Here is a 12,101-nt window from a genome sequence, read left to right as displayed (position 1 = left end):
ATCATGTCTGTGAAAAGCTTGTGTTGAACGGGCGACTCCTTCTGTTTTGATTGACGCAGATAATTTTAGGGATATTCTAAATCAATATTATCAATCCGAGTACGTTGAACAAATTCCGGATTGTTAGAAGACGGCGTAGCAGACGATTTTCTTGAATATGAAATCAGTGTTTAATGAGTGCACCACAATTAATCAGAAATAAATTTATACAGCGTCAAACTAGAGACATCTAGTCAGGCTATTCTATTATTATTACTACTACTATAAAAAATATAAACCGGTACTTTGTCGTTAAAAATTTTTCAAGGAAAACAAGTAGTTTTTGGGCGATTCTGAACCCATATAGGGTATCATACAGATGTCATTATATCATTAGAAGAAATTTTCTGGTGACACTATTTAAAGTTTAAAGTGAGTTTCGTGTTGATTCGAAAGGTTTTCATTTATTTGCTTGCCGCAAATATATTTTTTTTCACATATTCATACACACGTTGATTTTTTTCCTCTTCTCTACAAGTTGGATTGAGACGCCCTAGGTATATTTTGACAATTAAACATTCGACTAAGCCAAATCACCAAGTAGAATATTTTATTAGTTATTGAATGGTGAGCTATGATACACTAATGTTATCTGTCAGGGACGTATAATGACGGTTTTTTTTAATTACACTTTATTGTTCCATGGTTTCTTCAGACCAGCATTTGCATCAGAAATTTACGAACTTTTGGGTACGTGTAAATCTAACCCTGTGATAGATTCTATGAGGATAATCAACACGAAGAATTGTCTTCCGTTGAAAATACATATACCAAAAATCAATATCTTCTCTTCAATCAAAAGATCATACACTTCATACAAATCTGTAGTCATCCCCAATTCTCCCAGCAGAATAAAGACATTTCAGCGAGTCTCAGCAGGAAAAGCACTTTAGTAAATTCGATGTCTTCACCTAAAGCAGAAAAAGACACTTTAGCAAGTTCTGAGACTTCGCCTAGTAAAGAGAAACAAAAGAAAACATTTCAACAAGTCCTCCGTCTCTCAACAGAAAAAGTAAGTTATTAAATTGACAGGAAATTTATCGAGCATTTCCGTCGTATATGAACACCAACATTGGGAGACGAGGACACAGCAGACTTGTCTATGCCTACAGCTAAATTCTATCTTTACCTACAGCCTAACTGTATGATAAGTGGGATGATTTCAACTTCCGTATTGCGAACATTCACCCATTTCTAGATAGAAACATTCATCAATTTTTAGATAGAAACATTCCCCCCATTTCTAGATAGAAGCATTCCCCCATTTCTAGATTCCCCATTTCTGGATAGAAACATTTCCCATTTCTAAATAGAAACATTCCCCATTTCTAGGTAGAAACATTTTCCCATTTCTGGATAGGAACATGCCCGTTCTAGGTAGAAACATTTCCCCATTTCTAGATAGAAACATTTCCCCATTTCTGGATAGGAACATTCCCCCATTTCCCCAACCTGTTTTTAATATCGCAGTTGATATTCAGTGATTTATTCCCAATATCACGATTTTCGTGCAAGATGTCGACAGGTGTCCGATCAATTTTCGACACAGGTTTTTCGGAGATGCGAGTTGATGCAGATTATCATCGGGAAGTTTTGTGATCGTTACAATGATCTCATTTAGAAACATTTGATATGCCTAATGGTTCTGCTATTGTTAAGATTGACCAAGAAATACACCATGTTTACCCTTCAGAACACTTGGCATAGTCTTGAAATACTTTTCAAGGGGTCTATGTGCACGTTTTTGTCTCTTGATTACATGTTGCTCTCGTTTAATCGAATTTGAGTTTGAATTACCTTTGTTTACTTTGCAAACCAGCAGAGAAATGTTATTGACGCTAATATTAGTTCTAATAAGTACATATAAAAGCAAACTTGTTATTTTACATGTTACCTGAATCGAAGCGATGGTCTGTGAAGATTTCAAGTTTGTTCATTGTTTGGCACCAGGTTTTATTTTGAACAGGTTGTCAATCATTTATATAGTTCCCGGAAAGATAATGCAGTCCGTTTGCCGAGGTGAGAGATAGCTAAGTATGGGACGAAATCCCTCATGTGCAGCAAGGTAGGGAATGACAAAACGTTCAGCAATGTTGAACACCTGTATCAAGAGCCAGATCTGCAGGTGCAAATTACATACAAATGTTGTGCGTAGATCTGGTCTTAGATACCTGTATCGCTTCTTGAGCCAATTAAATCTTACAAACCGCTAGTGTGTTTTTGTTTTGCCTCTATACGTTCAGTACCATTTTTTCGTTTACATTTTGTTCATTAGCTTGTTTTATTGCGTACCTAGTTATAACAGTAAATATAATTACATTGTTACTGTTTTATTAGTAAGGTATGTACTAGAATGTTTGCTCTGTAATATTTTCATTGATCATAATTTGTAGATCTAATACTTGCCAGTGTCTATGATAATCATAGCTGCTGTGTTAGGAACATTATGCTATTTTCCCCATGATGCCATCAAATGTATTTTTCCTACTTGTATTGGCTGTATGCATGTATTTTACTTTTACAACTGCCTTTGTTGTAAATATTTGTTTTTGTCGCAACATTAGCTCTACAAGGCTATTATCTTTGTTGTCCCAAATCAACCTGCTGCTTCAGATCTATGCTTGTGTCTTGTTGAGGTTGTATGAACCGCTTCTATCTTTATATAAACATGTATACATTATAAATGACATATCTAGATACGATAATTTCAGTCCTATTGTCAAAGAATTAGACATGAAAATATTGAGTAAACAGTTACGTCTTTGTCCGAGAAATTGTCTGAAGGGCAAGATATCTTTCATTATACGTATGAGATATTCGCCGTGGGTGATAGATTACCCAGTTATCATCGGCCTTCTGTCAAAATATTCCCTAATCAATCTATCCATGTTCAGGGTGTCATCTTCTCTCTGGCGACATCGAATGTAAATGTTCAATATAAAAAGAATTCTGCTTTTCTTTTATATAAAACGCAGTATAGAAAACCAAGTTTGGCAAAAAATCCCTAAACACAAAACACACACAAGCACAAAAGAGGGGTAGAATCTTATTCTACAGTGGCGTTTTAAAACAAGAAAGTCGATTTAAGTAAATCCGGACGCTTTCATTCACCGCACTCCGTATCAGTAACTACTGCGATTCCTGGTGCGTGCGCAAGCTAATGTGTTCAATGCATCACGTTGTGGACTTACTTCCACTTGTCGGATAGGATCCGAAGTGTAAGGACATACTGTGAATTACGAGTTCATGGACACGGACAGGGCCACCATGATGCTTGACGATGTCGGATAATATCATAGTGGACTGGTTAAAATCCGTTAGGTTGGAATTATACACACAGGCGTTTTTAGATAATGGTTACGATGAGTTAGAAGTGTGTAAACAGATTGGTGAAGCCGATCTTGATGCTATTGGGGTTCACAACGGGGTTCACAGAGAAATTTTACTTCAGGCTGTCACTAGACTCCGGGAGGAGGGTGGCACGTCAGTTTACTTTACATTAGAAAACACAGATGTACCTCGAAAGTGTGTGAAGAATGGCACGGAACAAAGTAAAAGTGTTAAATTGGGGACGAGAAGTGCGTCCTCCCGCAGAGGTCTCCCAAAGGCAGGCGATGACATCCCCTACAAAACACTGGAACAGCTGAGGAAGTGTATTGGAGACAAATTGGTCAAGGATGGCATTGACCTCGCATGCCCTCCCTACATCAAACCGGTAATTGCTAATATTGACTAATCTGACCCGACAGGCACATTCGCTCGTTACCTTACTAGTGATGAGTAGTGTAACTGGCTACCGTTATTTTTTGGAACACAAGTGTTCTTTAACTTAAATATAATCGATTTTATGACACTTCAACTTATTTAATCCATAATTTATCATACTTTGTTATATAATATTCTGTAAGACTTATGTATAAAATGTAAGTGACATTTTTTGGGACTCAGATATTTGAGTTTTGGACTCATACTTATCCTATGGGACTGCTCAAACTTTGAGAACCCACTATATCTCTTAGAATTAGGACTCGTCAAAATGTTTGAATTGGACTTTTGGACTCGCCTGAAAAAAATCCTACAAATGTAAATGTTGAAGCTCTATTATTTAACAGAAACATTGTGGTGACAAGAAGTAGATGTATTGAATTATTTTCAGTTCAGGTGTTAAAATAATATATAACAAGTTAGTCTGTGATAATACTACTGATGTTAGGCTGGTGTTTTGGTCTAGTTGTCAATGTGGTTGGAGCATGCAGGTCCAACACTCAAACAGTGAATTTGCATGAGTTATATCACATCTGTTGTTTGTACTGAGAACTACGACCTCCCGTGATTTGCTTACATTAAGAATAAAAGTCTTGGAGAAAATAACTCCAAGTATATATATGTGTACTGGGTCCTGCTTATATTAGTTGAAGGGTGGAGTAAATACAACTTTTTCGCGTCAAGTTCATAAATCTCCGCTGGAGAGGAGCTTTGTTTGTGTAGTCCACAATACACAGACACCAATCATTGCATAATATACACATGAAATTAGGATCCTGAGCTTACTGTAAAATGTCAAAATTTTTGAAGAACAGTTGGCTGAACAAGTTTTTTTTCTCCAAAAGAAATGAAAAATAAACAGATGAAAAAGATTTGGCAATGGAGCATTTTGTAATAACAACTTGTCTAGATTAATTTCTTATACTGTCACAGAAATTGTATATTTTTATCAAATTTTTGTGACAATTGAGATATCTCTTATGCAGAAAGAAATTAATTATACTTATGCAACATGTGTTTTCATCTTTCTTTATCAAACAGTAATACACATATGAATTTAAATATATGCTTTTGTATTTGTGATATATGTAGCTGTCAGCTTTAGTTGTACAGTATATTCTAGAAATTGAAACTGTTGTAGACAACAGAATTTTCAATAACTAAGCACTTGTACTGATAAATATCAGAAAGCTGACAAATATTGTATGTGCTAATATGTGTTGAACATTCTGATTCATCTCAAAAATTTTCATTTCTTTGAAATATTTTTTCTCTTTCAAATGATGTCCAGGTGTTGAATTTGTTAAGAAATTTGAAAAATAGTTAAATGAAATTAAATATGAGTGGTTCTTCGCGCTCTATTGAGTTAATATTAGTCTGTCGTATACATCTGCTTTAGTTTATTGAAAGTTAAATATTTTTATCTTTTCAATGTTTTATACAATAAAACTGCATAAAACGTTTTAGGAACAAGTTAATCACTATTATGTCTAAATATTTGATAAGAAATGAACAATTGAATAGGTAAGGTGGGTGGTTTCTGATGATAAGTGACTATGTCTGTTGGAGTGTGGAAGAGGCAGTAAGTGATACCTTTAAACACTTTGTCCTCTTCCTGACAGCTGGCTATTGTAGACAGCTACAGGTGTACACTACAGGTATCCACACACCATACTTGTCACAGGTAGAGCATACTATCAGTTAGGTGTGGTAGCCAGCACTTTTATAATTACTTGGTGTATAATGCTTACTGTTGACTGTGATATGTTAACTCTAAATTATTTGGATTTTGTGCTTACTGACTTACAGATAACATGTTTGACATACCTGTAGCAACCCACCTCACTTATATCTTGCGTTTACCTTTATAATATCATATTAATTTATAACATGGTAATACAAATATGAATATCAACCTGTCATCATACTTTATCTCTGTGGACTGAACTTCAGGGTTTCCAATTTGTGTTTTTGTAATTAGGATTCATGCATGAATACCTTAATCTGTGCTACCACAACTAGTATCATTAATACCCTCCATCCCTACACCAAACTTCTATTCCATCGTCAAAGAATCATGTACATTCTCATATCCTTAGGGTCCCAAAACTTGAAATCATCAGCATATCCCTGTAACAGCAAATAGCGTTGCAACAGTGTATAGTTGCCTAAAAATTCTTGTTTAAGGTTTAGAATTACTTGGGTAAAATAGGGACTGTCAATGGTATATACTGTAGATGATCAGGGATGGCTGGTGGGTGAATTTAGGGACTCGGTATGTCCTTGTTAGGTTGAGGGTTGAGGTTGGGACTACCCGTTGGTTGGAGGTGAGATGTACCAGTATTCAGGCCGTCCCTAGAGGACTGTGTACCTGATAGGTGGATCACATCGAAATACAAGTTGTCCCTGGGTACTACATGTGTACCTAGTGTATGGTGGGGAAAAGCTAATGATAGGTACACCCAGGTATGTTGTGACTGCCTGTCATCTGTATTACCTGTTGTTTACTGGTCAGTAGCTAATACAGGTGAGACAAGCACCTAGTACACAGAAATAGTTCAACTTCATAAGTTAGAATGATATATAAGAAATATGCTTGGTATATATCACTGATAAGATATTTGTTTGCGGAGTATAGGTATAAACTATACATGGATTGGCTTATCAGTGATTGTCTTCAGAAGAGCAGGCCCTGGACTGTAGAGTTTTATTGGGATGACTTCTACAGCATACAGATGATGTTAATAACAGGTGTATGATGGTTGTTAAATAGTGCTGGCTGAAGAGGTATTACAATGTAATGAACATTGTGATTGGAATTTGTTAGAGTTAGATTTGTAGCTAGGTGTATCTAATACTTGGTGCTGTGTTTCATCGGTCTACAGTATGGGTGTTACTAGCTATAACTAGACCATTACTGTGGGCTAATGAACTTGTTGGAATCTGCCTTGATAGCACCCCTTTACCCCTTCTCCAACTCCCTCTCTCACAAACAAGTCAACCACCACCACCACATCTGGAAGTCGCTGCAACTGTAGCCTCATTTACTGCCTTACTACACTTTGTTTACTTGTAATAGACTGGTGTTATTTATCTTAATTTACTTGTAATGTGGCCATTAATTTGTGTTGGTATGGTAGAGACACCCCATGCTGTTAAGCGTATTATGATGTTATTTATAATTTCTGTAGTCGTCAACAATATTTAATATGTATATAATTGTCATACTGACAATTCTGTTTTTATGTACATTGTAATTTGTGTTTTCTACTAGAATTTATAATTGGCTACCAGGATCTACAGCATGCAATGGAATTATAGAAACTCAGATATTGCAAAGAAAATATATATAGTTAATTAAAAAAAACAAAATCTCCTGTTACATTTCATATATTTTGCAGATTTATGTGTCTGCTTAAAATGTTGAGTCATCGGTTTATATTTACATGTAGATACAATGTTGCATCATAGTATCAACTCAGAGAAAAGAAAACAATCATTATGCTTCAGTTCGTAAAGCAGGAAAGTTTTATTTCTCTCATAAAAATAGTATACATAAAAAAGTTTATTAAAAAATACTATAAGAAATTGACCTTAGGGCTGTGGGAGTACTTCATTAATGAAAGGTTATTCAATCTGCACATTATGATAACGGTTGTGTGTTTATTGTATCTATACCTACATACATGTATCCTTGTGCAATGGTTTAGTGGCACATGGCCTGATAACATGCATGTGTGTTTGTAGGGAATACACATGTTCATAATTAGCTCACCATTACTGATGATTTCATTAATGTATTGTCAATATCAAATGGTCATCATGTAATAACACTGAAATTTAAGTTAGGATAAGTGAGGTCTAGGAAAAAAGAAAACCTGGTAGAAATTCATGGTGTGACTTTTGATAGACAATTATTCTTCTTTATTGATCATTGTTTCATTTTCCTTCGGTTCAACACATGACGTGGATTGAAATTTGCATGTCATTATTGACATTTTTAAAAAATTGAATTGTATTTTTTTATTTGGCTGGGAGAAGTGGGTTTGAATTTTTTATTTGCTGCAGACTTTGTGTCTATGACCAGATGTAATTGTGTTTGTATATTACACAGCGGGGAATACTGGAGAATAACGTTTTGTGGCAATACAAAGACCTGCTATAGGATTGTCAGTGTTACTGAATATTCATTTGTTAGGAGGATAGATATTAAATAAAAGATGATATACAAAATAAAATATTGACTCAGTCTCCCAACTGTGAAAGTTGATAAAAATACAAGACATTTTGACATCAAAGCCTTCCTGTACTGAAGGGTTGGACGCCCCACTCAGTCCTATACCCACCTCTGGTGCCACAAATTCTGGACTATTGTCCGATTATATGTACATCTGTTAGCATGTCTATGTAAATCCACATTTGTGGGCATTGAATTGGACCTGACTTTTGTTGACATTTCCTACAGTGTCAGTCGTGTGTAACACTGTAACAGACCACTGTACCACAGGTAGCAGTGTATAGTGAATAATGAAATTTTTATGAGGTGATAATATGTATACAATTCAAATATATTACATTTTTTTTGTTTGTGGTTGATGAAAACATCTGAAGTATTTGTGGTGTGGTATTATACCTATACATATATAGCTGTAGAAGTGCTATATATGTTTGGAATGGGTAATGCAATGTTCTATTTAAGAAGAAATTGGCTTTATGAAATGTTCTTATTGCTAATTTTGAAAATTCCTTTCCTGACTTGTCACTTTGATATAATATTTTGATACGTGTGATCTGCATTCCCCTCCCCCATAAGTTCTGTAGAATTCTTGTGTCTGATGTAACATAAACAACCCATGGGCAGTTAAGTTGAGTTAATTTATTATGGTCATCCAATGTATTGGTAACTAAAAATCTGATTACAAATAATTAAATGTGTAGTCAATAATGAAGCCACTTTGCCATTTTTAAACCAAGATTTCAAAATTTTAGTTGCATGATATCTTCTACAGCAGGGAAATTTTCTTAGGTGTATAGTACACAAAATTTGTTTTTTATTCCAGGACAACTCGGCTTGTCATAGCAGTCTAGCTGCCTTAGCGGTCAAGTACACTGACCAGCTGAAAGGCTCAAGCCTCCAGGATGTGTATCGATGTCTGGAGGAACTGTCATTGTGGCGAATCAATGGTCCTCACAACTATTATTCAGTAAGTCTCTACTTCTACTATTTAGGTAGTGATCCATTTCTACTATTGGGTGGACCCCTGACTCTGGTTTTGAGAGGACCTCTAACTCTACTATTGAGCAGACCTCAAACTCTTAAGTATTGAGGTAGCCTCTAATTCTTTTCATGGTTGAATTCCCTATTGGGTCATCAAATCTTTAATTGATTGAATGACCTTCAACTCTTCTGTTTAGTAAATGACCGCCAACTCATTTATTGTGTAAATAACCTCCAACTCTTTAATTGTGTAAATGACCTCTAATTTTGCTTTAGGATAAGTCTTTAAAAATGTAGAAAATAAACTTAAAACTAGTTACTGATTTTCTCACATTAAGATTCACCTTTGTTGGTTATGGCTGCAACAATGTAGTTGTGTTCTTGGTAACTCTGCTGTAACAATGAACTGTATCCATAGTTTATTCAAGTTTGAAAATCAATCAATCAAAAATTTCCATTAATTTAATTTCATACAGACAATGAAAGTTAGATAAGTTAGATAGGGGAGATAAAAGTGGATGTTTGACAGAATCAAATGGCCCAGCATCAGCACCCAGTCTTGCTGGCTCCATCAGGTCCTCACATCCACCTGACTCTACATCACTGGTGATTCATTAAAGTACAATGTCGGCATCAGATTAATGCATATGGTTGATGCACTGATTTGCTAGCACATTACAAAACAGAAAAAATGTTTTTATTGTGGCCATAATAAAGTCACCACAGAAAAGAGAATTTAAATTTTCATATACAGAATACATGGAAACAGCTTGTTTTTTCTTGTTCTTACATAAAAATTTCCACCTAGTGATAACTTTGCTTTGAAATTACATTAAAAACACTGATTTCAGATTTAATATTTCGTCTTATTTTATGCACTCTTTGCAAAATGACAAAACTTTTTTTTAAAGTTATCTGCAATGAAAATTTCACGGCATAGTATACCCAGATTTTAGGAAACAATACAAACTGATTCAAGGTTACAGGGAAAACATATGCACACATTTATATAAAAATGAGTTTAAATGTACTGTATCTTTTGAAATTTTTTACATTTAAAGATGGGTGTTGTTTCTTGTTATTATTGCAACTAGAGATGATGAGGAGACTATCAATGCCTTTGTACATGTTTGGAGATTAGGCTAACAAGCTCCTTTCCTTTGATTATCTATGTTGTATCTAATGATGTTGGTAGCTAGTGCTGTAGTTTCATAGTCATTTAGGCAATTTACTTTTCGACTGCAGTACACCTTATTCCTAATAAGAATAAACAAGGTGACTGCAGTACACCTCATTCCTAATGAGAATAAACAAGATAACTGTAGTTCACCTCATTCCTTATAAGAATTAACACAGTCTAAACCCAAAAAATGTCTAAAATACATGTACAGCCCTTTATAGCAAGGATATGGCATGTTCTGCTGCTCTGACTGGTGGACTATATAGCTATGTCAGACCTTAGTCTTCCTTCATAGGTTTTCAGTCATGACTAAAGTTTGAATTGACCACCATAGGAATTGATGGAGTTGGAGACACTTGTACTGCAGTAACGTATTGATTTGCAAATGAAATCCTACACTGCAGTTTGTCTGGGTTTATCCCTAATTGACCATGTGTCACAGTGACCCCATCAGCTAGTAGGGGCTAAATAAAACGGGATTCTGTCATGCAGGCACTACCAGATAGCAACGTCATCCAATAGTCCATTGATTTAGTCCCCAACTCCTATTTCTATTGCCCTATTTGTTCTAGGAAGAAAAAAGATTATCGGAAATTCTTTTTCATTGTATGTATTGGCATGACTTGACCAAGTTAGAGCCCAAGGCATGCAGATAAAAAGGGACACAGCTGTACTGCATTGCAATGGCCATTGGTCCCTCCTCGTGCCAGACTCTCGTAACTTAAATCTATCGATTCATCAAGTTTAATGATGGGGAAAATTAAATACCCTGACAGATAGATCAATATGTGAATTCTTTATGAGGAGTTTTTTCTTTAGTGCTTCTCTATGAAATATATTGAGGGTTACATCTTCATAGATCTCTGGGTGTGTCTGATGTACATAAGAATTAAGAGGGAGGACTATTATTAAAGGCTTGGTATGAAGATTGTGGTATACTATAGACAGTAATAACAGTACTGTACCACTTTGTAGGACAACCTGGTACTTAGCTGTGTGTATCAATTATTGACGGCACCCCTCCAGGAAGGCACACTATTTAGTGTATAAAGGACAATTGATTTTCTCTGTTCTCTATAAATGAATGCTGATGTTGTTTCTTGGCAGCCTTTGATACCAATCTACTTATATACATATGGATGTTTACTCTTGTGAGATACAACTTCTCCAAAGGTCAGGTTATAAAATTTCATAGGTAAATTTCAGATCTAGGAAAGGATATATATAAACTCACATGTATGTTGCATTTTAACAAAAGACTCTTAACAATGTCTGTTGTTTTAAGTTATAATCTTAAGCGCCTTTGAGCTCCCAGCCCAATACAGATTACAGACAGATCTATAGACCTTAAATTCCTGCCAGGCTTACACATGAGTTGATCTATAGACCTTAATAAAGCTCTGTCAGACTTACACAGATCATGGACAAGATCTATAGATCTTACATCCTTGTGAGGCTTACACAGATCATGAATAGATCTTTAGACCTTACATCCTTGTCAGGCTTACACAGATCATGGACAAGATCTGTAGACCTTACATCCTTGTCAGGCTTACACAGATCATGGACAAGATCTGTAGACCTTACATCCTTGTCAAGCTTACACAGATCATGGACAGATCTGTAGACCTTACATCCCTGCCAGGCTTACACAGATCATGGACAAGATCTGTAGACCTTACATCCTTGTCAGGCTTACACAGATCATGGACAGATCTGTAGACCTTACATCCATGTCAGGCTTACACAGATCATGGACAGATCTGTAGACCTTACGTCCTTGCCAGGCTTACACAGATCATTTACAGATCTGTAGACCTTACACCCTTTTCAGTCCTACATGTTATACATCTAAACCCTACATGACAGTGATCATGGTTAGACCTAACAATGTGTCAA

The 12,101-nt window shown here is 35.6% G+C and overlaps 1 protein-coding gene across 6 annotated transcripts in view; it reads left to right on the top strand.

Annotated features, from left to right (window-relative positions):
- The first annotated feature begins 3,270 nt into the window (after positions 1 to 3,270).
- LOC132555872 (SAM and SH3 domain-containing protein 1-like) overlaps positions 3,271 to 12,101 on the top strand; it is a 63,623-nt gene continuing 54,792 nt past the window's right edge. For 5 of the 6 annotated variants that reach the window (XM_060220237.1, XM_060220235.1, XM_060220234.1 and 2 more), the window contains exons 1-2: positions 3,271 to 3,754; positions 8,865 to 9,008. In XM_060220237.1, the coding sequence (XP_060076220.1) occupies positions 3,320 to 3,754; positions 8,865 to 9,008 (579 nt within the window). In that variant the 5' untranslated portion in view covers positions 3,271 to 3,319. The remainder of the gene's footprint in view (positions 3,755 to 8,864; positions 9,009 to 12,101) is intronic. The other variant, XM_060220232.1, reaches the window with a different exon arrangement.

The sequence above is a fragment of the Ylistrum balloti genome, unplaced genomic scaffold (assembly GCF_031769215.1).
Source record: "Ylistrum balloti isolate Yb309-2 unplaced genomic scaffold, AGI_CSIRO_Ybal_v1 Utg370522, whole genome shotgun sequence".
NCBI classification, from domain to species: domain Eukaryota; kingdom Metazoa; phylum Mollusca; class Bivalvia; order Pectinida; family Pectinidae; genus Ylistrum; species Ylistrum balloti.
The sequence above is the reverse complement of the archived record's forward strand: the minus strand, read 5'-3'. Positions and strand labels throughout refer to the sequence as shown.